At 57.9% G+C, this 22,810-nt stretch overlaps 10 protein-coding genes across 10 annotated transcripts; 5 read left to right on the forward strand and 5 right to left on the reverse strand.

Moving 5' to 3' along the window:
* Positions 1-162: 162 nt before the first annotated feature.
* MKK02DRAFT_41901 (uncharacterized protein) lies at positions 163-1,569 on the forward strand (the record flags this gene model as incomplete). The annotated part of the gene is made up of 1 exon (XM_053091757.1): positions 163-1,569. The coding sequence occupies one exon, from the start codon at positions 163-165 to the stop codon at positions 1,567-1,569; it is 1,407 nt and encodes a 468-aa protein (XP_052948651.1).
* Positions 1,570-1,881: 312 nt separating this feature from the next.
* On the forward strand, positions 1,882-3,191 carry MKK02DRAFT_41902 (uncharacterized protein; the record flags this gene model as incomplete). Its single annotated transcript, XM_053091758.1, has 3 exons — positions 1,882-1,999; positions 2,050-2,126; positions 2,361-3,191. 3 exons carry the CDS (start codon positions 1,882-1,884, stop codon positions 3,189-3,191), a joined length of 1,026 nt encoding a protein of 341 aa, XP_052948652.1.
* A 1,269-nt stretch (positions 3,192-4,460) lies between these two features.
* MKK02DRAFT_21871 (kinase-like domain-containing protein) lies at positions 4,461-5,513 on the forward strand (the record flags this gene model as incomplete). Its single annotated transcript, XM_053086482.1, has 1 exon — positions 4,461-5,513. A coding segment is annotated over one exon (1,053 nt), but the record flags the coding sequence as incomplete, so codon positions are not given.
* A 1,368-nt stretch (positions 5,514-6,881) lies between these two features.
* MKK02DRAFT_41904 (uncharacterized protein) lies at positions 6,882-8,764 on the reverse strand (the record flags this gene model as incomplete). Its single annotated transcript, XM_053091759.1, has 5 exons — positions 6,882-7,277; positions 7,310-7,723; positions 7,755-7,790; positions 8,179-8,475; positions 8,507-8,764. The coding sequence occupies 5 exons, from the start codon at positions 8,762-8,764 to the stop codon at positions 6,882-6,884; spliced, it is 1,401 nt and encodes a 466-aa protein (XP_052948654.1).
* Positions 8,765-9,817: 1,053 nt separating this feature from the next.
* On the reverse strand, positions 9,818-12,003 carry MKK02DRAFT_41905 (uncharacterized protein; the record flags this gene model as incomplete). The annotated part of the gene is made up of 6 exons (XM_053091760.1): positions 9,818-10,144; positions 10,178-10,573; positions 10,619-10,780; positions 10,823-11,056; positions 11,092-11,509; positions 11,627-12,003. The coding sequence occupies 6 exons, from the start codon at positions 12,001-12,003 to the stop codon at positions 9,818-9,820; spliced, it is 1,914 nt and encodes a 637-aa protein (XP_052948655.1).
* A 238-nt stretch (positions 12,004-12,241) lies between these two features.
* On the reverse strand, positions 12,242-13,990 carry MKK02DRAFT_41906 (uncharacterized protein; the record flags this gene model as incomplete). Its single annotated transcript, XM_053091761.1, has 6 exons — positions 12,242-12,592; positions 12,630-13,010; positions 13,043-13,147; positions 13,261-13,482; positions 13,516-13,852; positions 13,902-13,990. 6 exons carry the CDS (start codon positions 13,988-13,990, stop codon positions 12,242-12,244), a joined length of 1,485 nt encoding a protein of 494 aa, XP_052948656.1.
* Positions 13,991-14,149: 159 nt separating this feature from the next.
* Positions 14,150-15,965, reverse strand: MKK02DRAFT_41907 (uncharacterized protein; the record flags this gene model as incomplete). The annotated part of the gene is made up of 6 exons (XM_053091762.1): positions 14,150-14,255; positions 14,289-14,470; positions 14,512-14,901; positions 14,955-15,119; positions 15,171-15,450; positions 15,574-15,965. The coding sequence occupies 6 exons, from the start codon at positions 15,963-15,965 to the stop codon at positions 14,150-14,152; spliced, it is 1,515 nt and encodes a 504-aa protein (XP_052948657.1).
* Positions 15,966-16,909: 944 nt separating this feature from the next.
* Positions 16,910-18,359, forward strand: MKK02DRAFT_41908 (uncharacterized protein; the record flags this gene model as incomplete). The annotated part of the gene is made up of 8 exons (XM_053091763.1): positions 16,910-17,099; positions 17,150-17,200; positions 17,254-17,295; positions 17,345-17,418; positions 17,471-17,610; positions 17,666-17,698; positions 17,984-18,258; positions 18,298-18,359. 8 exons carry the CDS (start codon positions 16,910-16,912, stop codon positions 18,357-18,359), a joined length of 867 nt encoding a protein of 288 aa, XP_052948658.1.
* Positions 18,360-18,470: 111 nt separating this feature from the next.
* On the reverse strand, positions 18,471-20,755 carry MKK02DRAFT_41909 (uncharacterized protein; the record flags this gene model as incomplete). The annotated part of the gene is made up of 6 exons (XM_053091764.1): positions 18,471-18,884; positions 18,941-19,303; positions 19,381-19,575; positions 19,608-19,880; positions 19,946-20,336; positions 20,379-20,755. 6 exons carry the CDS (start codon positions 20,753-20,755, stop codon positions 18,471-18,473), a joined length of 2,013 nt encoding a protein of 670 aa, XP_052948659.1.
* A 228-nt stretch (positions 20,756-20,983) lies between these two features.
* Positions 20,984-22,772, forward strand: MKK02DRAFT_41910 (major facilitator superfamily domain-containing protein; the record flags this gene model as incomplete). The annotated part of the gene is made up of 6 exons (XM_053091765.1): positions 20,984-21,145; positions 21,198-21,339; positions 21,394-21,507; positions 21,552-22,487; positions 22,532-22,659; positions 22,707-22,772. The coding sequence occupies 6 exons, from the start codon at positions 20,984-20,986 to the stop codon at positions 22,770-22,772; spliced, it is 1,548 nt and encodes a 515-aa protein (XP_052948660.1).
* Positions 22,773-22,810: the final 38 nt, after the last annotated feature.

Below are 22,810 nucleotides of genomic sequence, written 5' to 3' on the forward strand. Positions count from 1 at the left end.
AGCAGACAGCCATATCGTCTAACGCTGAGAGCCCTATCGGCGCCATCGGGAAGTGCGCTAGCGCGAACGATCCCTCGACCTCGGCATTTTCCCCAAAATGGTGTTCTCTCAATCCCGACCTCTCGCCGCCTCGCTTCCTCCCTTCAATCCGCCCGCCCACCCATGCCCCCTGACATGCCCAGGGAGAACTACGCCGAACCTACCCTTTACACCCTATCCTACCTCTCCCGCATCATCCGCTTACTCCTCTACTCGGCGCTCGGAATATCTGCCGCCGGTCTGGTCGGTTTCGAGGGCCTCCACTTCTACATTGAGCATCGGCTCATGGCGACCCCCTCTGGTGCCTCAGAGGACGAGTACGGATGGTCTGGCGAGGTCTTATCGTGGACTGGGCGAGAGAAAGGCGGGACCGACCCTCGTCTAGGCTGGAAAGGACGGCATGCGCTGCGCGGGGCATGGATCTGCCAAGAGTGGGGAGCAGGCGGGCCAGCAGGCAGTATCGGACGGACAATCCATCCTGGTCCTCGAAGTGGGACAGGCAGCGGCGTAGAAGTGAACCGGGTGGACAGAGGATTTGAGCTGGCGGAGGAGTATGTCGATCTGGCGATCGGGGAGGCGGAGAAGCGGGGCATTGTCTTCCCCGGAGGACAGGGCAAGGCGGATCAGACGGCACTGGATCTGCTGCTGCTCAAGGCGGGCGTGCTGGAGAGGTTGGCGACGGAGCAGAGCCTCGTCCAGGCCAAGGGCATCTACCAGGATGTGCTGGACAGTCTGAGGGGGACGGATGTGGCGCGGGCGGTACGGCTGTCAGGGAAGATTGGGGATCTTGCGCAGAGGACAGGAGGGGATGGGAAGGGATGGTGGTTGGCGGGCTTGCAGAGGGCGGGTGTAGAGCTGCCGGCTGCAGGAATTCAGCAGAAGGTGGAGAAGAAGGGATGGTTCGGCAAGACCACACCAGCAGTCACTACTGTGCCTATCGCAACCCCGCCTAGTCTATCCCCTCCGGTTCTGCGAGCCGTCATCAATGTCCTCATCTCGACCGAAGCCAATCTCGCCACTTCTTCCCAATACGCCGAGTCAGCCCGCGTCCAACAACTCGCGCTCTCCCTCATCCCCCCCGCCTCGTCCTCCCTCTCATCCCCTGCGGCTCTCCACGACCTCTGGACATCCCACAGGACCGCCCTCCTCACTCTCCACTCTGCGTCGGTCTCGCACGCGCGTAAACTCCCCGCGGCGGCGACAGAATCAGCCACCACAGCTGCCACTCTATCCGAGAGTATCATCCCCCGCCTACCCTCGTACCCCATCTCGAGTCCTCTTCATCCATCGGCGAAACTGCTGGCGAGGGACGCACAGTCATTGGCGGCCGAGGCAAACTTCACGCGGGGTGTACTGCTGGAAAAGGCAAAGGAAGGGGCGGAGCTGGAAGTGGCGGGAGAATGCTTTGAGCGGGCGATGGGACATGCGGGAGAGAGGGGGCCTGAGTGGGATAGGTATTGGAGAGCGTTTGCGAGGGTGAGGGAGAAGCTGGAAAAGCGGAGAGAAGCGGAGAGGGGGGTTATAGCTTAGTATAGGGGAGTTTCGTAGAACTTGCTAGGCGAGGCTGTAGATGTAGCTAGCCCGTAGACCTGTGTGAGCCCTGTAGCGAGTATCCCCGTCACTGCGCGCAGATCCATGGCCGTCGTCCTCTTGCTCCGCATTCCTCAAGCCGCATCACACGTGGCTCTGAAACACGGCTTGAAACGCGTGGCTTGACGACGGTCGACAGGGGCGGGCGGGACGAGCGCAAGATCGTGTGTGTTGCTCGACTAGAAGCGAAAACTCTCATCTACTTCGTTGTGGCCTTCACACGTAAAGCTTCGCTGAATTCATCATCAAACAATGAACGACATCCCAGGCCCCGACATCACGCGCCTGCTCAAGACTCTCCGTGTCGGCTGCGGACATGAGCACTTTGGTCCGGATTTTTCGCTCGGCAGTGATAAAAGTAATAGTCGAAGTGGGTCCTTTCAGCTCTTTCCCTGCAGCACATCGCTGATATGCCGATAGCTATCACTCACGACCCAATCCCGGACCCGGTGGCAAAGCCCAGCGGCTCGAGTGGCAATCACCAGCCTTACCGGCTTGTGAGTGGTCGGATCTAGTGACACTCCTGAGCGGACGCTGACGGTATGGCAGATACCGGGGGCAGCACCGCCGCGTTCAAGACGGAAGAGATCAAAGGGGATTGATACGAGGAACAAGGAGCACCAGAGTCAAGTCGAATCAGTGAGCAGCTCTTTCATACCGCAAACATTAAGCAGCCCTCGTTCTTACCCAATTGCACTGTAGAGTAAGGACTCTTAGCTGATCTCATCCAGCCTACCACCCTCTCTCAGCCACACCCTATCGAGATCGAGACCTCTGACGGTCCCATCCTCCGACTCCCTCACTCTCTGCTGGCGGAATACTCGCAATTCATCGCAGACTTGCCGGACCTGGGCCTTACCCCTCCTTCTGATGGCACGGACATCTTGCGCTTATCGCTACCATCGGCGACATCGTCCGGCATGCGATACACCTACCACTACCTACAGTCTCTCGAACTCGCCCAGAAATCCGCACCAGCTCTGAACTATAGGCTGAAAGGCTCGGAGGAACGCGCCACCTTGATCGCGGATTTCACCACCAGCGATCTCGACCTCATCATTGACTTGTACACCATCGGGGACGCGTACATGGTCCCAGTCCTCATCGAGCACCTCATCGCTTCGGCGGACGCGGTATTGCTGTCTCGCCCCTGGGTCGCTTGGACGATCAGTGCACTCGTCAGGGACGGAGCCAGAGTGTCAGCAGACATGGAAGAGGCACTCCCGGATCGCATCAAGGACGTGTCGGCAGAGCGGAGGACGCTGTTTGGGCAGCGCCTGTCTGCCGGCCTTGCCGAGATGCCGGAGTCACAAAAGCGCTGGGCAGACCGCTTCGCAAAACCCCTCGGCGAGGCGTCCACTACCGGCAGCTTCGGCCACGACTTCCTTCTCGACCTCTGGGACGGGTTGAAAGCTGCGAAACGCACATGGGCCTGCCCTGTGCCCAGCCACGGCGCCCTCACGCTCGCCGTCACGCTCGACAGAGGGGTCTTTCACGCGGCACTAGGTGTCTACGAGGAGGAGATGAAATGCTTGGAGAGGATTGGGCAGCGCCTCAAGTAGTATCAGGAGTAGTAGCAGTAGTAGGTGTGTAACGCGACTCGCCGACATCCTAGTTTATGAGGGTAGCATTTGGGCCGGAATCATCAGATCGCCTGCAACACTCAGTCAGAACGCATCAGTTTCATCTCCGATTCTCCCTGACACGACCCTCGACGACCCCGTCCTACGACCTGATCAATCCCATCGGGAGTCTGCTACGCCAAATCCATGCGCAAGTCTACCGATCCCTCTCCCTTCTCCGTCTCCCTAAGAGCTCTCTGATGCGCGTGCTTCCCGGATTGCCTTTTGGGTACCGTTGGCGGCGAAGCGGGCGTTTCGGCGGAACTTAGGGTCAGCTTAGACCTGATTCAGATATGGCCGATATCAATTCCCGACTGGTTCCCCAACAACCTCCGTCACCTCGCCCCCTCCGTTCTTCTTTCCTCTCCGTTCCCCTCAGTCCATCCTGCAGATCCACCGGCATCCAGTCGCCAGATGCGACTCCCCCTCCGTTCCCGATAGTCCATCCTGATCATCCTGCCGCATCCAGTCGCCCTAAAAAAGGCTCAGTCGCCACTGGCCCTTTGCTTCCCACAGTCCATCCTGTTCATCCCGCATCCGGTCGCCGCGGAAATTCCAGCAGCAATTCCCCCTCCATCCAAATTTGCTTTGTCCTTTTCAAAGTTCGTCCCTGCAATCCGCCTCCATCCACCCGACAATAGCTCACCTTGGGGTCAACACCCTTCATCGACGGGTGACGGGCCGAGGCGACCTTCTTGATCCCGTTCCTGTGCGCTGCAGGATCAGCATTTCCCCCTGATCTCTTCCCCGCCATATCCCCTTCGATGGAATTCCTAAAACACACCCTTCTTGTTCTGGTTGTGGTTGGTGTGGTTCTTTGACTTCGACATTGTTGCTGATGTCGGTGGGTGGTGGTGAGGATAGGGTTATGCTCGACAATAGCAAAAGAGAGGGTCGTGTTGGCGCAGCCAAGGGGAGAGGCGGAGTTTACCGGGCAGATCTGCCAAACCAACGGGAGAAAATAAAATAAAGTAATATTCCTGCCGGTTGGAGACCCCACCGGGGCCGTTACCCAAACTCGACCAGCTTCCCTCTGCAGCTGTTGACATTGCACCTACCCATCAGATGCTCGCAAACACTGCACAGCCATCCTTCTTCTCAAGACTACACACATACGAACGCTCGAAATCATACGATGGGTCCGGCTCGGCAGAGACGTCCGACGCCGAGGCGGAGGGGAGCGACGCAGGGGTCCGGCGCGCAGCGTCCATGCGTATCCCAGGCAGGGCACCGCCGTCTAGCCGAGGGATAGAGGGGTTGTCTTTTACAGCAGCGGGTGCGACACTGTCGCCTGATCCTCCTCTCGCTTCGCGCCATGCGCTCTTCAGCCATCACCGGGTCGTCTCTTCCCCCTCGGCCCCTGTCGCCATTACCGGTCCGGAACCCCCCTCTCCCTCCCTCTCGTCCACCTCCTCGGCCTTCTCACCAGCGTCAGCCTTCCTCTCCCGCTTCTCCTCAACCTCATCCTCCAAACCTCTCCCAGCGGCGTCACCAGACGGGTCAGGCTCGGTCGTCCTCGGCTACACCCTCGGCAAGGTCCTCGGTCGCGGTGGTTTCTCCACCGTCCGCCTAGCCACCAACGCCCGAGGCGAGCAGTACGCCTGCAAAATTGTCAAGCGGGACGACCTGTCAGACCGCTCCGGCTCACTCGAAAAGTTCGAGGAAGAAATCCGTATCCTCCAATCTCTCCCTCGCCATCCCTCCCTCCTCCCCCTACTCGAGATGGAGCGCTCGGACTATGCTACCTTTCTCATCACGCCCGCGATGCTCGGCGGGAACCTTCTGGATGTTCTGCGAAGGGAAGGAGGGTCGGACCGGACGGCGCGGAAATGGTTTCCGGGCGTAGTGGACGCCGTGGCGGCGATGCACGAGGGGTATGAGGGGTTTAGCGGGGGGATGCTCCATGGGGATTTGAAGCTGGACAACTTTTTGGTGGATCACGACGGGAGGGTGGTGGTGTGTGATTTTTACATGGCGCAGATCATCACCAATACGACGGTCCCTCCTCCTGTGCGCCGACCCCGCGCGTCCGTCCCGACCCACCTCGAACCCATCGGTCTTCCCCCTCACTTTCCTTCTGCTTCCCTCCCTTACGCCCCGCCCGAGCTCCTCTCCCATCCCCCGACACCTCCATGTCTCGCGCAAGACATCTGGGCGCTCGGCGTCGTCCTTTACGCCCTCCTTACTGGCAAGCTCCCCTTTGTCGACGCGTTCGATCCGCGGCTCCAACAGAAGATTCTGCTCGGGCGGTGGGAAGTCCCAGACCATCTCGGGAAGGAATGGGTCGAGGTCCTACAGGGGTGTCTGGATGGGAATCGGCACACCAGGTGGACGGTGGATAGGGTGCGGAACAGCGATGCGGTCAAGGGATGGAAGGAGGTCAAGCAGCGGAGCAAGAGCAGGAGTCGGAGCAGGAGAAGGGTGGATGAGTGGGCGGACCCGCTCACTAGTCGGCCGAGGGATGGGAGTCGGGGTGGAAGAGACGCGAGCACATCGAGAGGAGGAAGGGACGAGTCGAGAGCGACGATCCGGTCGCGCTCGAAGAGCACTACCAGGGCGTATCTCGATCCGGACGATATGGGGCTGGACCATCTCCATCTCCGGGGACGATCACCCCAAGTCGCCGGTCTACCCTTCACCCGCGAAGCACGCGAGGCGGGAGAACTCGCCGCTCGTACACCGTCCGCCAACCGTACGTCCCGGTCTAGGTCGAAAGGCCGACAACTCCCAACCCCTTCCGCGAGACCTAATCCCCCTTCCCCTACCAACTCTTTCCGCTCATCCTCTAATTCTCGGCCACACCAGCCTACACCGCACCTCGCCATCTCGCCGAATAGCCCGAGTAACTCGCTTAATCTCAATCTGGGCGGGGATCGGAGCAGGTCCAGGACGCCATGGGATGGGACGGCGCTGGGGGTGGTGGATGAGGAGGTGCCAGATCGGGGAAGGAGGGGAAGGAGATAGTAGGAATGGAGGGAGGCGTCGAGATAGACGTCAGATTGTGTATAGTGAGTCGATGCAGCTTGTAGCTGAAGAATACGGCTGATCGACCAGATGTAGCGAGGAGAATGTACCCGCATCAAAGTCCATAGTAAGTACCGCTGCTTCCAAGTGGAGGAATTGGCTGATCGACAAGATATGGCGAGATGGCAATATCCGCTGCTCTCTTCACCATCTGAGTAGGATGGAGGCGAGTAGTCACAGGAGACGTCAGATTGTGCATAGTGAGTCTCCAGGCGCTCCTGGCGACGAAGCTGATTAATTAGCCACACTCCATTGGAGAAGCCAGAGTCGATCACATGGCTGCGCATTTGACAGCTCCTCATCGGGTCTGGCCATCACACCTCGTCCTGCTCGCGCCCACGCCGAGCGAGCGCCACCTCACCCCTCCCCAGCTCAGACGACGCCGGCAAGGCGGACCAGAGATGATGAATGGGGCGGTGACGGAGGGACATAGGGTTGGAGGGGCTCGTCAGCAGGAGCAGCTCAGGATCTGAATGTGGATGATGTTGAAAACAGTTCGCGGTTGAGATCCCGATTCGAGTTACCCATTGACATTACACAGTACTGATTCACCAACATGACGAGCACCCAGAATGCGATAACACTAACACAGTAGCCAACAATTTACTACGCCCTCCAATCTTCATCACTATCATCATTCCCCAACGCAAGACCGTCCACCGCGTCGACCGAATCCTCCGTGTCCTCCCTATACCTTCCCGATACAGCCCCAGGTGACGACGAATCAGAGGCGGAACCAGCCGCCGCCTCAGACGTCGACATCCTCCTCCGCTTCGCTCCACGTCCAGACCCGCTGGCAATGCGAGACCGCTCTACCCTCCCTTTCTCCGCAGGCGCGTGGGGATCGATCACCGATTTTCTCGCAGCTTGCTTCCGGATCCTGACCGTTCCATCGATGACCGGCCCAGAATATTGGACCTCTTCCGGGAGAGAGCTGAATTTGCCTTGGCGAATCCGCCATTGAATATATAGCCCCGCCATACTTTCGAGACCATATCCCATCTCTGCATCAGCAAGATCACTCAATGACGTACCTTCTCTGCTAGCGCCTTGGCCACTACGGGACCGATGAATCCCGGTCCGTCAAAGTTCTTCTTGAACGCCTGGGCGAGCTCGAGTCTGGGGCGGTGCGGCTTGTTCTGCGCTCGCATCGTCTCGGCTTCGTTGGCTTGCGCTACAGCGGTGGCTTCATAGTCGCTCGCTCTGAGCCAATTGCCAAACCAAAAGCCCCAGAGGGACTGGGAGTGACCGAGTGTAGCATGATCCGATAAGAGCTGCGAGGCGATCTGGTCGAGCGTGACGCCTTGCTTGACGAGGGGGAGGTAGGGTGGGAACAGATCGGTGTGGACGACTAGAGCAGGCTCTTCGGTCTTGACCCTGTATCGACCCGAGTACGATCGCCACTCCACATACTGCAGCTTCCACGTTGAGAGTGAATACTGGGGATACTGTCATCAGCCCGATCAAACCCTAACTCACATTCGCAACTAGCCACTTGGGCACCACCCTGATAGCCTGGAATCCGTCCTTCCCGCTCGCGTGCCCAAGCAAATGCGCGCTACGCAGGATGCCGTCAATGTCTTCGGTCGATAGTTGGCGTCTTGCGTCTCGACTTCGGACCTTTCAGCCGGGCCAATACAGAACATACCTGTCTCCCGGTCTTTCCCAATCATCGTCCATAATCGTATCAGCCACCTGATCCACGATCACTGCACTGCTCCTCGATACAGCTAGCCATTTTCGCCCATCACCCGCTTAAACTCTTGGCAGTTATCCTCCCACGGCCCCTCGCCACCTCTTCCTCGATCCTCGTTACATGCCGCCTATACAAGATCTCCCATGCGGGTCCGGACCGTGATGGATGCTACGATCAGTCCTTGCCGCTACATCGGCCTGCACTCACGTCGTGTGCGAAGTCTGTCCAGTAAGCGCGCCGACGGGCAGAATCTGCCGGTACCCGACTGATGTAATCCGCCATGGCCCTCGCGTCGCCATCGGTGAACGCCATCCTGGGTACAGGCGGATGACGTAGGCGCTCAGCCTCGTTGAAGTCCCTGAGTACCTGGCGCTTCGAAGGAGCTTCGATACGGAGGCGATCGCTCCCAGTGAATCGAAGTTCATCTGGGAGGAACTCGAAATTGGGATGATTCTTCACCCACATACCGTACCAAGCCGACGTACTTTTGCAGGGATAGCCGGTCTTCTCTCAGCTCGCTCTGGCTCGCACTCACGATCTCCGCTACGACCCTCGCGACTGACATGCACTTGTAGCCGTGTGCGTTGTAATCTTTCCGAAAGATCTCCGCCACGATCCTTCGCTTCTCCTGTCTGCATATCCCTGACGCCTTCTGCTCCTTTTCTCCCATCGGTACAAGCACATGTTGAGAAAGGCTGGAGACAGCGGGGGATAACGGGGTACAGTCGCCAGCTGCACTCCGCCCTTCTGTTGACGTCGCCGTCGGAGAGCGAGAGCCGCCCGTTTGAGGCATATATGACATTGACCGCTGTGTCGGAGAGGATGGGATTGATGGGAGTGAAGGGGATCCGCTGTGCCGCTTCAGCCGTGTTGATGAGCTGGATGGCAACTCTCCAGCGGAAGGTTTGAGACCGTGAGGAGCAGACGATGGGGACGGACTACCCAGAGGAATCTCGATGCATGGGCAGCGGGTGGATGAGACGAATGGGACCGACGCCGACGCAGAGTTGGGCAGAGCGTTCCCTTCTGGAGCTGTAGTCGACTGCCGATGGGTGATGGGAGAGGTAGATGCAGTACGAGCGCGGAGTGAGATGTGAGCGATCCGACGAGTATCCTCATGATCCGTCGAGATGGCCCCCTGACCGGGAGGATTTCCAGGATGAGGCTTGATGGAGGACAAGTCCGTAGGCGATCTCGGATCAGCCCTTTCCACGCTCAGCACTCACCCTCCCTTTCTACATCCACCCCACATATACTCCTCCCCCAACATTCTCTGAGCCACCACACACTTCATGACCCAGTCCTCAGACACCATCACCCGGCTTTGTCGTTCCCCCACCGCGCCGGCCCGGACCAGTCGTTGGTGTCGAAGTCGCCGAGAGAGAGGGAGCCACATGGGGTGGCAATACTCGTCAAACAAAGCGGTAGATGTAGGGCTCAGCACGAGGACGGAGTCATCGGTGATGGTGGGCGGGACAATACCGCCATTGGAGCGAATAAGTCGGGTGATGGTGTCGGGAGCGGGAAGGGCAGGGTCGACCCATAGCGAGACCGGGCTGCCCCCTGAGTTTGTAAAGCAGATCAGATTCGCCGCTGGAGCGTGCGGTCAGGCCACTTGTCTGACTGCAGCCAGCGTCGAGCGATAAGGATGTTCTCATAGATGAGGCGGAGACATCTTACGAGCACACGCGCGAGATGCCCCGTTGAGGAATGCGGAGTTGGCTTTCGAAGTCTTCGAGCGGTATATACTGGAACTAAGATGCAGCATTCGTATATGAAGCCCCTACCTGCTCAGATCATTGACAAGTTTCTGTCTCTCTATATGCTCAGATACACACATGATCGCCTAAAAATCTTCCTCTCCCGAGCTGAAGACGAGCCCCTCGTCCACCGATGGCTCTCGCCCCTTCACCTTCCCGGCCGGCGAAACCACCCCGCCTCTGGAAACGAATTTTCCGGCTTGGTATCGAATAGACCGCTGTGTCTCGTGTGGTCTCTGACCGCCGTCTAATTCTTCCCGCTTGGAGGGAGTGAGATTGCCCCTGATGACCGAAGAGGGCGACTGATTCGCGCGAACTGGCTGCAGTTCATCGGGTATGCGGGAGAATGTGAAGTCTCGGCGGGCCCACTTTCGATAGTAGCCTTCTATGGAGCCTGCCGAGTATTCGGGTAGCTATTGTCAGATTGCGCTCATATCAGGACTTACCTTGGCTGCCATATCACGTCCCACTTCCGCCGGGGTCAATCCCTGGACATCATAGTCCCTCTTGAACACTTTCGCCACCGCAGTCCTGACAATATCCGCCTCCTGTCTGGCCCGTTCTTGTGAGGACATGGCGTCGTTCGGTGGGATCGTGCGGAGAAAGTTCCCTAGGCGCGTCTCCCAAACTGCCGCACTCGTTTGGCCATCATTTTGCGCCGCGGCCATCCGAGCCGACAATCTTTCGACCGTAACACCTCTCCGGACGAGTGGGATACAACGTTCAAGTATAGACAGATACTGTCTGTACTCGGTATCGAAGTTGAAGGAGGTGAAGCGGCGTTGTCCCTCTCGCCATGTCTTGTATAAAGGTGCAAGGCTGTGGGGTAAGTAGCCCGTATGCTTCTTGATCAGCTGCGAATTCCGCCGTTTGTAATGGCCACTCACCATACTTTCGAGCCATCGACACGCAGACAGCGTATCGGATCCGTCGCGAAGAGCGAGAGGGTGCGCCTGTCGGAACAGCGCGTCTAGCTCCTCCACCGTTTTTGTCGCCGGGTTGGGCTGGGGAGGACGGCGCTTCTTCGCGGTCGCCGATTGAGGAGCGTGCTGGGACATCAGCGCCATATGAGACAGGATAAAAGGACGTACGTCGGTATCGCCACGAACTCGCTTTGCTTCCCGTTCCTCCGGGCTCCATAGAGATGGCGCAGAGCTGAAGTCCGACGCCACAGACCCGGATCGCCCTTGACTCGGAGGGATGGGCCGGGATGCCGAGTCGCCAATCCTGCTCGGTTGGAACTCTTCTGGGATGTCCTTGAAGCGATCGTTTCGACAGCGCCACTGGCCGAACCTATTCTCCACGCTCTTAGGAAGCTGGCCAGTCTTTCGAATCAGCTCTTAGCTGTTTTATAACTCACCTTCTTGGCGACTTCCTTTGCTACCATGCTCGATGACGCCCACTCCCATGGCGTGTCATAGTCCCGCTTGAATATCTTGGCGAGAGCCAGTTTATTCTCGTATGATTGGCCATAGCGCGCTTGGGTGGCCGACGAAAGAGTCGACGATTCGTCGCGGTCCGGAGTGGAGGGCTGCTTTCTTTTGGCCGGTCTCGGAAGGCCCGAGAAGGTCGTTGCTGGGATAGAGTGGCTCGGCGATGCCATACCTGCTTGCGACGATCCAGAAGGGCGCCGTTTGGCCGGTCTGATGACTTGCCGAGGTGAAGTAGGGGCTTGGTAGGGGGACTGGGGAAGTTGCTCGGCTGGAGGATCGACTTGGGTGATGTGGTTGATGACATGTATCTGGGCCGGTGGATCATCACCCTCTTCCGTAGGTGGCCTACACAGTCAGCTTTGTCCACGCTGACCTTGATCAAAGCTGTAGCAACCCCTTCCTTCCTTTTCCCCGCTCTTATAGCACAGTAATGCTGGTCAGACTTCAGAGGAGTTCACTCACCCTCCCCTCCGATAGCCTCCCCACTGATCATCATCACCTAACATCCTCCCTGCCGCAATACACTCCCCCACCCACTCTTCTCCCACCATCACTCTCAATTTCCATTGCTCGACCGCCCCACCCCGGACGAGCCGCTTATGCCTCAGCCGCTTCGACAGCGGGAGCCATTTCGGATGGCAGTATTCTTCGAACACCACTGTCGACGTGGGATCGATAATGAGGACTTGACTGGTAGCCAGGGAAGAGCAGACGAGACCGCCGTGTTGGCTGATCAGGTTCGTAATGGTCGTTGCGGAAGGCAGACTTGGGTCGACCCATATGTTCTGGCCGGTAAAGAGTTTTGCAGCAGTACGAGGCACCTGACGGCTGGACGCCATGGCGCCACAGTCTCGCCGGGAATCAAGACTGTTAACGTTGGTTGATGGAATCTGAAGAAGGCGAGAGGCAAACTTGAGGAATGCGGAGCAGGTTCGTCGCGGCCCGATGCCCGAGGTCGGCGATCCGGTCCAAGATGGACAAGCCCAAGCGCTTAGCTTCGTGGTAGCAACCTAGTTGGTAGATATGTATGACATCCAGCCAAGATCCCGGTCCACCTTAACATATCCAGCTCCATCCCTAGCACTCGTAAACACTCCCATACGCGCTCCCGTCCGAGCTGAGGCACTTCTCCGAAACATCCTCCTCCTCCTCTTCCATCCCCAACAACGTAGATCGCACGACCTCATGCCTGTCTCCGCCCGATAGCTGCGCGACGCCCGTTGTCTTTCGTCGTTTCCTCGAAGCCTGACCAGTCGACATGGCGCTGGGCGCCTCCCGGGAAGAGAGTGCAGCCGGTTGGCGTGCCGGCGCTGGAGGGGGGTAGACGGCCAGTGTGGGTTGGAACTGTTCATCAAGGAAGGCGAATCGTGGATGTCGAGCCCGCCAGAGACTATAATAGGAAGAGACGGTCGTAGCGCCGTACTCGCACTGTGATTGTATCAGCCTAGCCCGCACCCTGGCTTACTGTTTGCGCCAGCTCCTCTCCGACATTCGCCAGCTTGAGATTAGGTACGTCGTAACCCTGCTTGAACAGCTTTGCCATTGCCAGCCTTCTCTTGTTTGCCTCTTGCTTCGACAGGTCTTGTTGGGGAAGTGGGACATTCGGCGGGAGGGTACGTAGCCAGTCGGTCAGTCGGGTTGTCCAGACAGCAGTCGACATGCCTTTTGAGAGTTCAGCGGCCAGCCGGTCGACGGATTCGCCCTGTCGGATACGAGGTAAAAGTGGGTCGAAAATGGCCGAGTGCTTGGTATGGTAGGTATCAAAATCGAGCTGGGCAAAGCGACCTTCTCCACGACGCCACTCTCGATACATCTTAGGCCAAGATTGTTTGCTGTATTCAGCACACTGCGGTCAGCGCTGAACGAGTCTCGACTCACCTCCTTGTGAAGCCAGCGGAGCGCATCCTCTGCGCCTGCGTCATCCTTGAGAGCAAGGGGATGAGCTCGGCGCATGAGCTCATGTAGCTCCTCGGGCGTCTTCTTCTCCCGGTTCATATGATGGTTTGCGGGGCTGTATATTTGCAGTGGGAGGAGTGGGAGCCTCCCGGACCTGAGAGAGTCAGCGAATGCTGCGACAAATGAGCACGACAATTTACCTGGCGAGTGGTGTCCTTCTCCAGCATAGGGGCCTTGCGCTTAGCGGGGACGGCTACCCGTGTGACGCTTTGATACGATGCTCGTGGTGGAGTGTGCCCCTTCACACCTCCGCCCTTCTTCTTCCTGCTCGGCTGGAACTCCTCTGGAACATTCTTGTAGCTCTCATCCCGCTTCTTCCACTTCAAGTACCAGACTCCGATGCTTTGCGGCAGGAGGCCCGTCTATCTATCAGCTTAAGCGGTACCTGGACATACCTCTTTCGCCACAGCTGCCCCGACCGTCCCACCCGAGATCCCTGGCAGATCAAAATCCCGCTTGAATATCCTCAATACCAAGAGTCTGGTCTCCTCTGACCGTCGCAGGCGCGCTTCTCTGGCAGATTGGAGTGACGCCGATAGGCCGAGATCCCCACTCGGGGAAAGTGAAAGAGGAGCCACGTCCGAGGACGAGGGCGAGAAAATGGCACGAGTCCGTGCAGTAGGTTCCGGTTGGAGAGGAGCCGTAGGAGCAGTCTGTTCGCTTGCTGGATTGATGTTCGAGGGCTGAGGGGTGGATGTCGTCCGCTCGACCTGGGCTAACGTGACAGGAGCACTGGGATGTCAGACCGGTCCAAGCAATCATGAGGCTTCATCTCGCTCACCCTCCCTTTCTACACCCTGCCCAGCCATCTTCCTCTCCCAATAGTCTTCCGGCCTCCGCACATCTCGCAATCCAATCCACGCTGACCATCACCGCCTCTAGAGGGAGGGGCTTTGAGGGTGACGTAATTCACCGTCAACGGGGAATGCATGTGGAGTTGGGCAAAAGTTTTTACAGAAGACGGCAGTCAAGACTCATATCAGACGCTGCCCGCTACCTAAGACCCGGAATCTACACTCCTTCGAGACTCTAGTAGTCATTCTCATCCTCCTCAGAGCCAAAGTCGAGATACACCACCTCCGTCCCCTCATCCCTCGCGATCTCCGACCCCGCCGCGCTCATTGACCTTACTAGGCTGGGATGAGCTTTGCCGCTGCTAGCTGCTGACGACTTAGCCTTCCGCTGCGATGTCGAGTCTGCCGCATCCTCTGAGCCCAGCCAATCTGTCGGGTCTTGCGGAGGGCGAATGGGGATCGTCGATTGGAACTCGTGGGGTATGAACCTGAAGCGAGGGGCTCGGATTCTCCACTCGCGATAATATACTGCGATAGCCTGAGGCCTGTATGGAAACTGTCGATCAGCCACACTCTCGACCGAGGATGATGACGTACAGTGTCAGACAATTCTGCGCCGACAACCTCTGCGTTGATACCCGGCACGTCATACGACACCTTGAAGATCTTGGACACCTCCAATCTCCGTTTGTCCGCCGCGCGCTTCCGCACTTCCGACTGCAATACCGGGTCATTAGGCGGTAAGGTACGTAACCAAGCGCGGATTCTAACCTGCCACCCTGACTGCGTCGTCGAAGGCGAGTCGATGGCCAACCCAGTGGCGAGATCGTCTACCGAGACGCCTTGGCGAATGAACGGCAGCAGAGGGTCGAGGATGTCGATATGCTTCATGTAATCACCATCTGGTAGGCGACCTTGGGCGAACCGACCGTCCTGCATGCGCCAGGACCTATAGAGTTTTGCCCATGTCTTCTTACTATACGGGTACTATATGTCAGCACCATCCTGTCCGGTATTTCATATGGCTATCGCGAACTCACCATCTCGCCCAAAAGTCGATGCACTGTAATCCTGTCCTGGCCGTCCTTCAGGCCATGTGGGTGCGCGCGGCCCATCATCTCATCGAGTACCAGAGGAGTTTGCACCCGTATCTTCTTGAACACTTCATCTTGTGGCATGGGCGGTGAAACAGCGAGGGAAGTAGACTGGCAACCGGTCAGCTAGTAGGCTCCGAGCTGCCTGCCCGGCAAACTCACTGGTCCCGCTTCGGGTGTACCGCTGGTCATCACCGAGAATGCACGCTTCGGCGCTGTCTTTGGGTCGGACGCAGTACCGCTTAGAGTCCCCGATGATGAGACGGACGTGTTGTGATCAGGAGGGGATTCGGCGATCTCTGCGGTTGGGGCAGCAGATGATGTGGATCCCAGAATACGGTCGCCCGGCAGAGTGGCGGAACGCTTTCGGAGCAGGCTGAGATCGAAGACAGCTGGATGGATTGCTGAGGTTGTAGTCGGAGCTGAGGAAGTGACCGGGGGTCTGAGATATCAGCACACTCCATTTCAGCTATATCCCATCTTGTCTGTCCCATCTATACCGCTCATCATGCAGCAGAATAGCCTTTCTCGATCAAAGCTGGTCAATCCCCAATGTTAGACTCACCCTCCCTTCTGGTACCCACCCCAATCATCCTCCGCCCCTAGAACCCTCCCCCTGCGCACGCACTCCCCAGCCCATTCTTCCTGAACAATCACCCCTTCCTTCCACTTCTCCCTTCCGCCCGCGCGTACGCGTCTCCGATGTCTCAGCCGCTGGGAGAGAGGGAGCCAGAGCGGGTGGCAGTGCCCGTCGAAGATACCGGTCGATACAGGACTGATGATGAGGACCTGGCTATTGGTGGGAGAAGGACAGACGAGGCCGCCGTGTTTCTTTATGAGGTTCGTAATGGTCAAAGCGGATGTTAGGGCGGGGTCGACATATATTGATAAAGGCTCGCCAGTCTTGGTGATGAATATCCCCGCGCCAGCTTCAGAAAGGGCGCGGACAGGCAACATGGCGTCAGAGCATCGCCGTGCGATGGGCGTCATTGCAAGGTGAAAAGCGGGTAAAAAGGTAGAGTCGGGTGAGGCGATAACCGGTTGAGGAATGTGGAACAAGTCTCGTTCAAGCTTCAAGCTTCACCTCTCTTCCTCGAAGTATCGACCATGTTCAGTACTGTAAGCTGAACAGCCCTTGTCCTGTGCTGCGGAAGCTGCCAGATCGTCCTTTTTGCGGCCAAAGGGCAACGTCTGCCCGTCCCGTCAGACCCGCCCTTCGACCTTGGCCCCGGTCCGCAAACCCGGGCGACTGACCTGCTGCCTTGACCGTGTACACTGCTGACCGCTTACTGTCCTAACTCCCTTTGTTGCGGACAGACTGATAGCATCTCTGGGTGTTGCCTCTGAGCCGGGCGGGCGTCGGTACTATACTCCAGATGCAGCTCTTCAGATGGGCGGGCCGCCGCAGGGACCGAGCTACTAAGCCCCTTCCATCGGAACCAGAATATTGCTTCTGTGGTTCCCTCAACCTTCTTGCTCCTTGCTTCTTCCCCTCTCTCCTCCTCGTACCTCTATACATCCTTCTCCTCTACAGATTCGGAAGGGAATGGCCGGTGTATCCATCGACAAGAGGGCGGCCCAGCTGAAAAAGCTGAAGAAGGCACGCAAGTCCATTCTATTCCCACGACTGTCATGGCCTCCGAGCGTGTTTGTGGATATGGCTGAGGATCAGGCTCTGTATATTCGCCGGAGCAAAAAGCTCGCATCAAGATATTGAATGCTGATGCCCGTGGGTTTCCGTTTCGCACCGTGATCGCTTGGTAGGGATAACACTGACATACAGGTGCAAACTGGACGCCAGAGCTGAGGGCTAAAATCGCGGACGCGATCCTGGCTGATGTGGTGTTGAGGGAGCAGAGACAGGCCGCCCGTAAAGCCCAAATGACGGAGTATGAGCTGGAATGGTCGGCGATCCCGGGGTTCCTGGTCCCGCCCTCTCCGGACCACTGGGTGGATACTGGGTCTCTCACTACCCCGAGCACCCGGAGTACCGTATCGATCCGGAAGATGTCATCTTCCACTCATCGAAGCCGACGACGGGGCTCGGAGGGGGACTAGTGGTCGACGCCGCCCACTGGCTCGTTATCGCAAGTGAGTCATTTCATAATCCAGTCGCGGGATCCTGGACTGATATACTCGAGAGGCCTTGGTCTACGCGTATCTGGCTCCTGGAGGGAGGAAAAAGAAAGCTTGTAAGTTGCTCATTCTCAGTTAAAAGCAGCACTGCGGCAATGCTGACGCCCAGCTCCCCCAGACGAGCTCTGTTGCGAGCCTTTCTGGTGCAACAGTGAGTTCGCGACTCAGCGTCATCCCCTAATCATCAGCTGATATGCTAGGGCTTCAAATCCTCTTGGTGGCAACGATGCCTCCCCCACCACTGCCAATCTCCGCTGCCCCGGCTGTCGCCAAGGTGACATGGGTGGGACCAGAGAGGGGGGATGGGGCGGAGCTATCAAGCCCAGAGAGGGCTGTGCGCCGGTCCTACCATTTTCCAAGATACTGCATCCCAAGCCCGCGTACTTGAAGAAGAGCCGCCGTGGTCCAGCCGAGGACCTGCGCAACGAAATGCCCCGCCTCCACTCATCGACGTCGATCGTACTACGTGAGCCAACACTGCACCACTGCGACTGGGATTTCTGGACCAAGCTGACTCGTAGTGTCCCCCAAGTCGAACCATCCCTCGCCCAAAAGTATGGGCGAATTCTCGATGTCTCTCTGTCCACCGCTGACCTGCCTGTCGACAAGGAGACATGGGCGACCTCGCCGCGGACTGGTCCACGGTGCTGAAAGCACATCAGAACGCCCGGTTATGGGGTCTGGACGTCCTGGTGGCTCCGTAGCTCGGTGGTGTCGGCGGCGAATAGAGCTGCGGTCGATCCGGGAGCAGCAGGTAAGGGAGACTACTACGCCTCTCCGCCGCACGCGCTGTGGCGAGTAGACAGCTCTGCGACTAGGAGTACCAGCTGATGTATCAGTAAGAAGGGCGTCCCCTGTCACCGGGCGAACGTCGCTATGGCGCCAATCTACGAGATGACCGCTATCTCGCTCGACCCGCCGATGATGCTGGTCAACTCTTGCGAGTTTTGCAACCGGGACGGGAAGCCGGGGGCGTGCGACGGTCGAGGGGTCATCTTTTCCGCGAACGCAGACCAGAGTCGTCACCAGACGCCCGGCGATACCATCTTTCGAGTGTCTGTTCACGATACTGTGGGAGTGCGCCCCAACCTGCCTTTCGGCGCGGACTACGCAAGTTGGTCGATTTTGGGTCGAGATCGATGCTGATAATCAGGTCAGGTGAGCGTCGCAAAGCGCATTTCGCTTGGCGCTGGCGGGAGACCCAAGGATTTCTAGCTGGCTGCGAGCACTTGTATTATGCATGATGGGCTGCCAGCGCCCTGTCATATTAGCCACGCACAGCGCCTCTGCATACATCACCTATCGCCAGGTCTCTCTTCTCCTATCCTATATCTCATAATCGTCCTCCCCCGAGCTAAAGCACAAATCCGTGACTTCCGCCGCCATCTTCTCCCTCCTCGCCGCCGCCCTCGTAATAGGTTCGTCCGGCCCCACCTCCAGCTCTATATCCAGCATCATCTCGTCCTCCTCGTCCTCTCTTGCCCGCTTTGTCCTTGATCTCCCATTCCCCGAGCTGCCCACTGCCTTCCGCTTGACCGAACTTGACGATGAAGCCCGATCAGCCGTCAAGCCCGGTGTGTTCCCGTCCCCTTCCCCATCCACACCAGCCTCAGCGCCGGCCTCCGTAACGCCTTCGGACCTCACCATCGCCGACGGCTGTGCGTCATCCGGGACATCCTTCAATTGACCGAGACGCCACAGCCTATAAATCTTGTCGACATATGGGCGCGATTCCCCAGTCTGTCCATCAGCCCCGCCCTACCAAACCAGCACCTAAGACCCACTTTTTTGCTTACATCCGCAATGACATCCACGTACTTCAATTCCGAGCGATCATGATCTCTTTTGAAGATCGTCACCAGTTCCATGCGCCGGTTGTGACTCGTGTTGGTCCAATGGTGAGGTTCGAGGTCACGCAGGTAGTTTCCGAGATGGACTTCCCACGCCTGGGCCGAGAATCCGTAAGCCGGATGATCGGATGCGAGTCGAGTAGCGATATCGCCGAGGGAAACGCCGGTCCGTACAAGAGCAAGTAATGGGGCGAATAGGGCGGTATGCTTCTTGTACTCGACGTCCTTGGCGTAAGGGGAGAAGCGATGCGTGCTGTTTTTCCAGCTTGAATAGAGGTAGAGAAAGGTGTGTTCGGTGTACTCCGGATGCTGCAGCTTCAGTGCTGACCTGACCTGACCTGACCTGACCTGACCTGACGGCGACTCGTAGAAAAAGATGAACTCACATCGGCGACGAGCTTCTGGATCATAGTCTTCTTGTTCTCGCCATCCTTCAACGAGAAGGCTTGGGCGTTTCGAAAGATCTGGCAAAGCTGCTCATTTGGCATCTTGCGCTTTGCATTCTCCTTGACGGGACCGGAGGACCCTTGGGACGCCGGAGTTGCAGCCGGGACTGTGTGCTTTGCCGCAGCTACCAAAGCCTATCGTCAGCAAAAGGACCAGTGTCGCTCACCTTTGGCTTTGGTGTGCCCTTGCTTTCCTCCTCGGAAGCTCTAGCTTCTGCTGCACCCTTTGGCACCCCGCCCTCATACACATAATTCCACTCCGACAGCACCTTGCCCGCCGTCCAGCTCTCCTCCAGCCAGTCATAGCATAGACACCATGTCCCCCGAGCTGCGGCTCTTCGGATTGTGTCGGCGCGGTTCTGCGCTTCGGCGCGCAAGACTGGCGAGAGGAGGGCGTGGGTCGCTTCTTCGATAGTGGGCACGACCAAGCCTTTGCTTTTCTATATTGTCAGCTTCTATCTGACCACCAGGACTATCCGGAGCGAAGAAGATAAGCGGGACTCACCCCGATGGAAGCCATGGTCTGTTTCCGCCCATACCGTCCCTTATCGAGAAAGATCTTGAACCCTTCGAGGATGACCGGCGGGGATCGCTCATGTTGCCAGTCATTACTGAACGTGTTGAGAGCGGGGGCTTTAGGTGCGAGGACGATGCTCCTTGGCTGGGGAGGAGGCGGGGGAGGGGTAGGCTCGCCTCGCCCCGAAGGCGCGAGCGAGGTCGAGCGGGACGAGCCTGACGCATTGTTCTCTGGGTCCGCTCCCATCATCTGAGTCGAGGATGAGATTGTGTTCGCTGATGCTGATAGAAGGTGAGTAGCTGGTGTAGCTTCGGAAGCGACAGGAGCGAAGGTCCGAGGTACGGGGACCGTCGGCGAGACTTGAGGTCTGATCGGCGGTCTACCATCAGCCTCCGTCCCCCTCTCTCGGAAGCCGACTCACCCTCCTTTCCTACACCCTCCCCATCCCTCTTCCTCTCCCAGGACCTTGTTCGCATCCACACACTTCCCAACCCACTCCTCTGAGACGATCGTCCGTACTTTCCACTCCTCCACGCCCCCCGCCCGTATTTTCCGCAGATACCGAAACCTCGCGGCCATAGTGAGCCATACCGGATGACAGTACGCGTCAAAGCTGGCAGTAGATGACGGGTGGAGAATAATGATTCGGCAGGAAGTGTCAGAGGGGGTGTCGACCAGCTGGGCACCGTTCTTTCGGAGGAGGGCGAGAAGGTCGGTGTGGGACGGTAAGGAGGGATCGAGGTATATCTTGCCGAAAGGTGGGGCGAATATACCGCCTCTAGGGCCCGTTGGGGGCATGGCTGCCTTCTTGAGCGATGGACTATTGCTCTGGGCTCGACGTTAAGGAAGGTAGAGACGTTGGAAGCTCCGAAAAAGGGCAGAAGGGATGAGATGGACGCACGGACTGCCGAAATGTCCAGCGAGCGATGACGATGCAAATGATCGCTCTAGTCCCACCCAAACTTTGCCCTCTATCTTATCTCTCCATCTCACCCGGCGGTCACTCACGCTCATACAGCCACAGACATGGCATCCAGACGACTCAGCTCGGACGCAGGTAGCGAGGCTGGCTCGTCCACTACTGCCGCCTCGCCCCAGGCCAAATCTGCGGTGACTCGCCTGTTACCCTATGCGTTCTTGTGCACGATAGGACCGAGCGTTACGGCCGCTACGTCTCTCTATGTCGTCGTACGTTTGAGTCTGCCATCAGGAGCTTGTAGTGAGGAGGCTAAAGCTCCAGCGCTACTTGATGTGTATCTACGATACCTCCCGGCATGCGGAACACCAGCCTTCGCCTGGCGATGGACGGTGCGACAGTCATAATGTCGGCGCGTTGACTGCTTCGGTCATGGCTGGACTGGCCACTCTGGATGGGGTATTCTGTAAGTCAACCGAGGTGCTGATTGAGAACGCGAGACGGTGGAACTGACTCCCAGCCTTCTTGACCACCTCCTACGTCCAGCGATGGGCGGACAGCTCAGGCAGACGACCACTCATGATCATTCTTCCTCTACTCGCCATGGTCGCTTCAGGCTCTATGGTCATCGCCTGTAAGCTTCTTATCAGTAGGTAAGACAGACGGAGCTGAGAGCAGATATGATCCGTAACCCCACGCTCTCCTGGTTCCTCCTCGCCCTGAACGGGATCTTCGTCTCGGCGTCCACAAAATCCGTCTTTGTCCCTTCCCTCTCCATCGCCGACGTCTCGTCCGAAAGCGGCATGACAAAAGCCTACTCCCTTCTCGAGGCCGTGACCCTCCTCGGTCCCGGATCCGCCTACATCCTCTCGGCCCTTTCATCGCGATACATCCCCATCATCCTTTTCCCATACTACATTGCCCTCGGCTCTCAGTTCCTCGCTACCCTCTACGCCCTGATCGCCGTGCCCGAGACGCTACCCGCGGATACACGGGCCGAGGTGGACAGTATCCACTCGCAAGAGGGAATCATCGAGGCGATCGTCTTGCCTGTCATCAAACCCATCAAGCCCCTACGGCTGCTATTGCCACGCAAAGAGGCGGACGGGTGGCATTGGCGCTTATCGATCCTCACGGTCTCGCTACTCTTTACAACGTCGGGAACGGTCTTTATCGTCACTGCGAGCCTGCTGTTCCTTTCGGATAAGTTCGCTTTCAACCCGGAATCGAATGCGTGGGTGCTGGCGTACCTGGCATTCGCGAAGGGAGGGTACCTCACGCTCGTCTTTCCCTCTATTCAGAGATGGGGGAGGCGGGTGTTCCACAAGTACGGGCAGGGCAAGGGGAAGGTCTCAGGGGGAGAGGGGGAGAGGCAGCCGTTATTGGAAAACAATGGCGGGGAGAGCAAAGAGGCCAAGCAGGAAGAAGCCAACCAATTCGACGTCATCCTCCTCTTCCTCTCGGTGTGTATCGACGCGGTATCGCTCGTCGGTGTTTCTCTCGCGCAAGACTACAAGCACGCCTTGGTCGCGTTTGGGATCTTTGCGCTAGGGGCGGGGGATAATCCGACGTACAAGTCGGTGTTCGTCGCGTCGGTGCCAGAGGAGCATGCTAGTAAGTCTTTCCGTCGGTCTCGGACGGACTCGGCTGATAGACAGGCCAATCCCTCGCGGCGCTGGATATGGTCTTCAATGCGGCGAGACTCCTATCGCCCATCCTGCTGGGAAGTGTGTATGCGGTATTTGCAGAGATGGGCAGGCCGGAGATGCTTTTCCTGGTTGCAGGCGTGAGTTGTTACCCCTCTTGGCTTGAGGATATCAGCTGACGCCTCAGGGCCTGTGTGCGGTCGGAGCAACGCTGTTGACGCCTCTTATCTTCACTAGAATAGGGAACAAGTAGATGTTGTACCAATATCAATCTCATCATCAACCTGCCAA

Source organism: Dioszegia hungarica (genome assembly GCF_025882075.1).
Source record: "Dioszegia hungarica strain PDD-24b-2 chromosome Unknown MKK02contig_5, whole genome shotgun sequence".
NCBI classification, from domain to species: Eukaryota; Fungi; Basidiomycota; class Tremellomycetes; order Tremellales; family Bulleribasidiaceae; genus Dioszegia; species Dioszegia hungarica.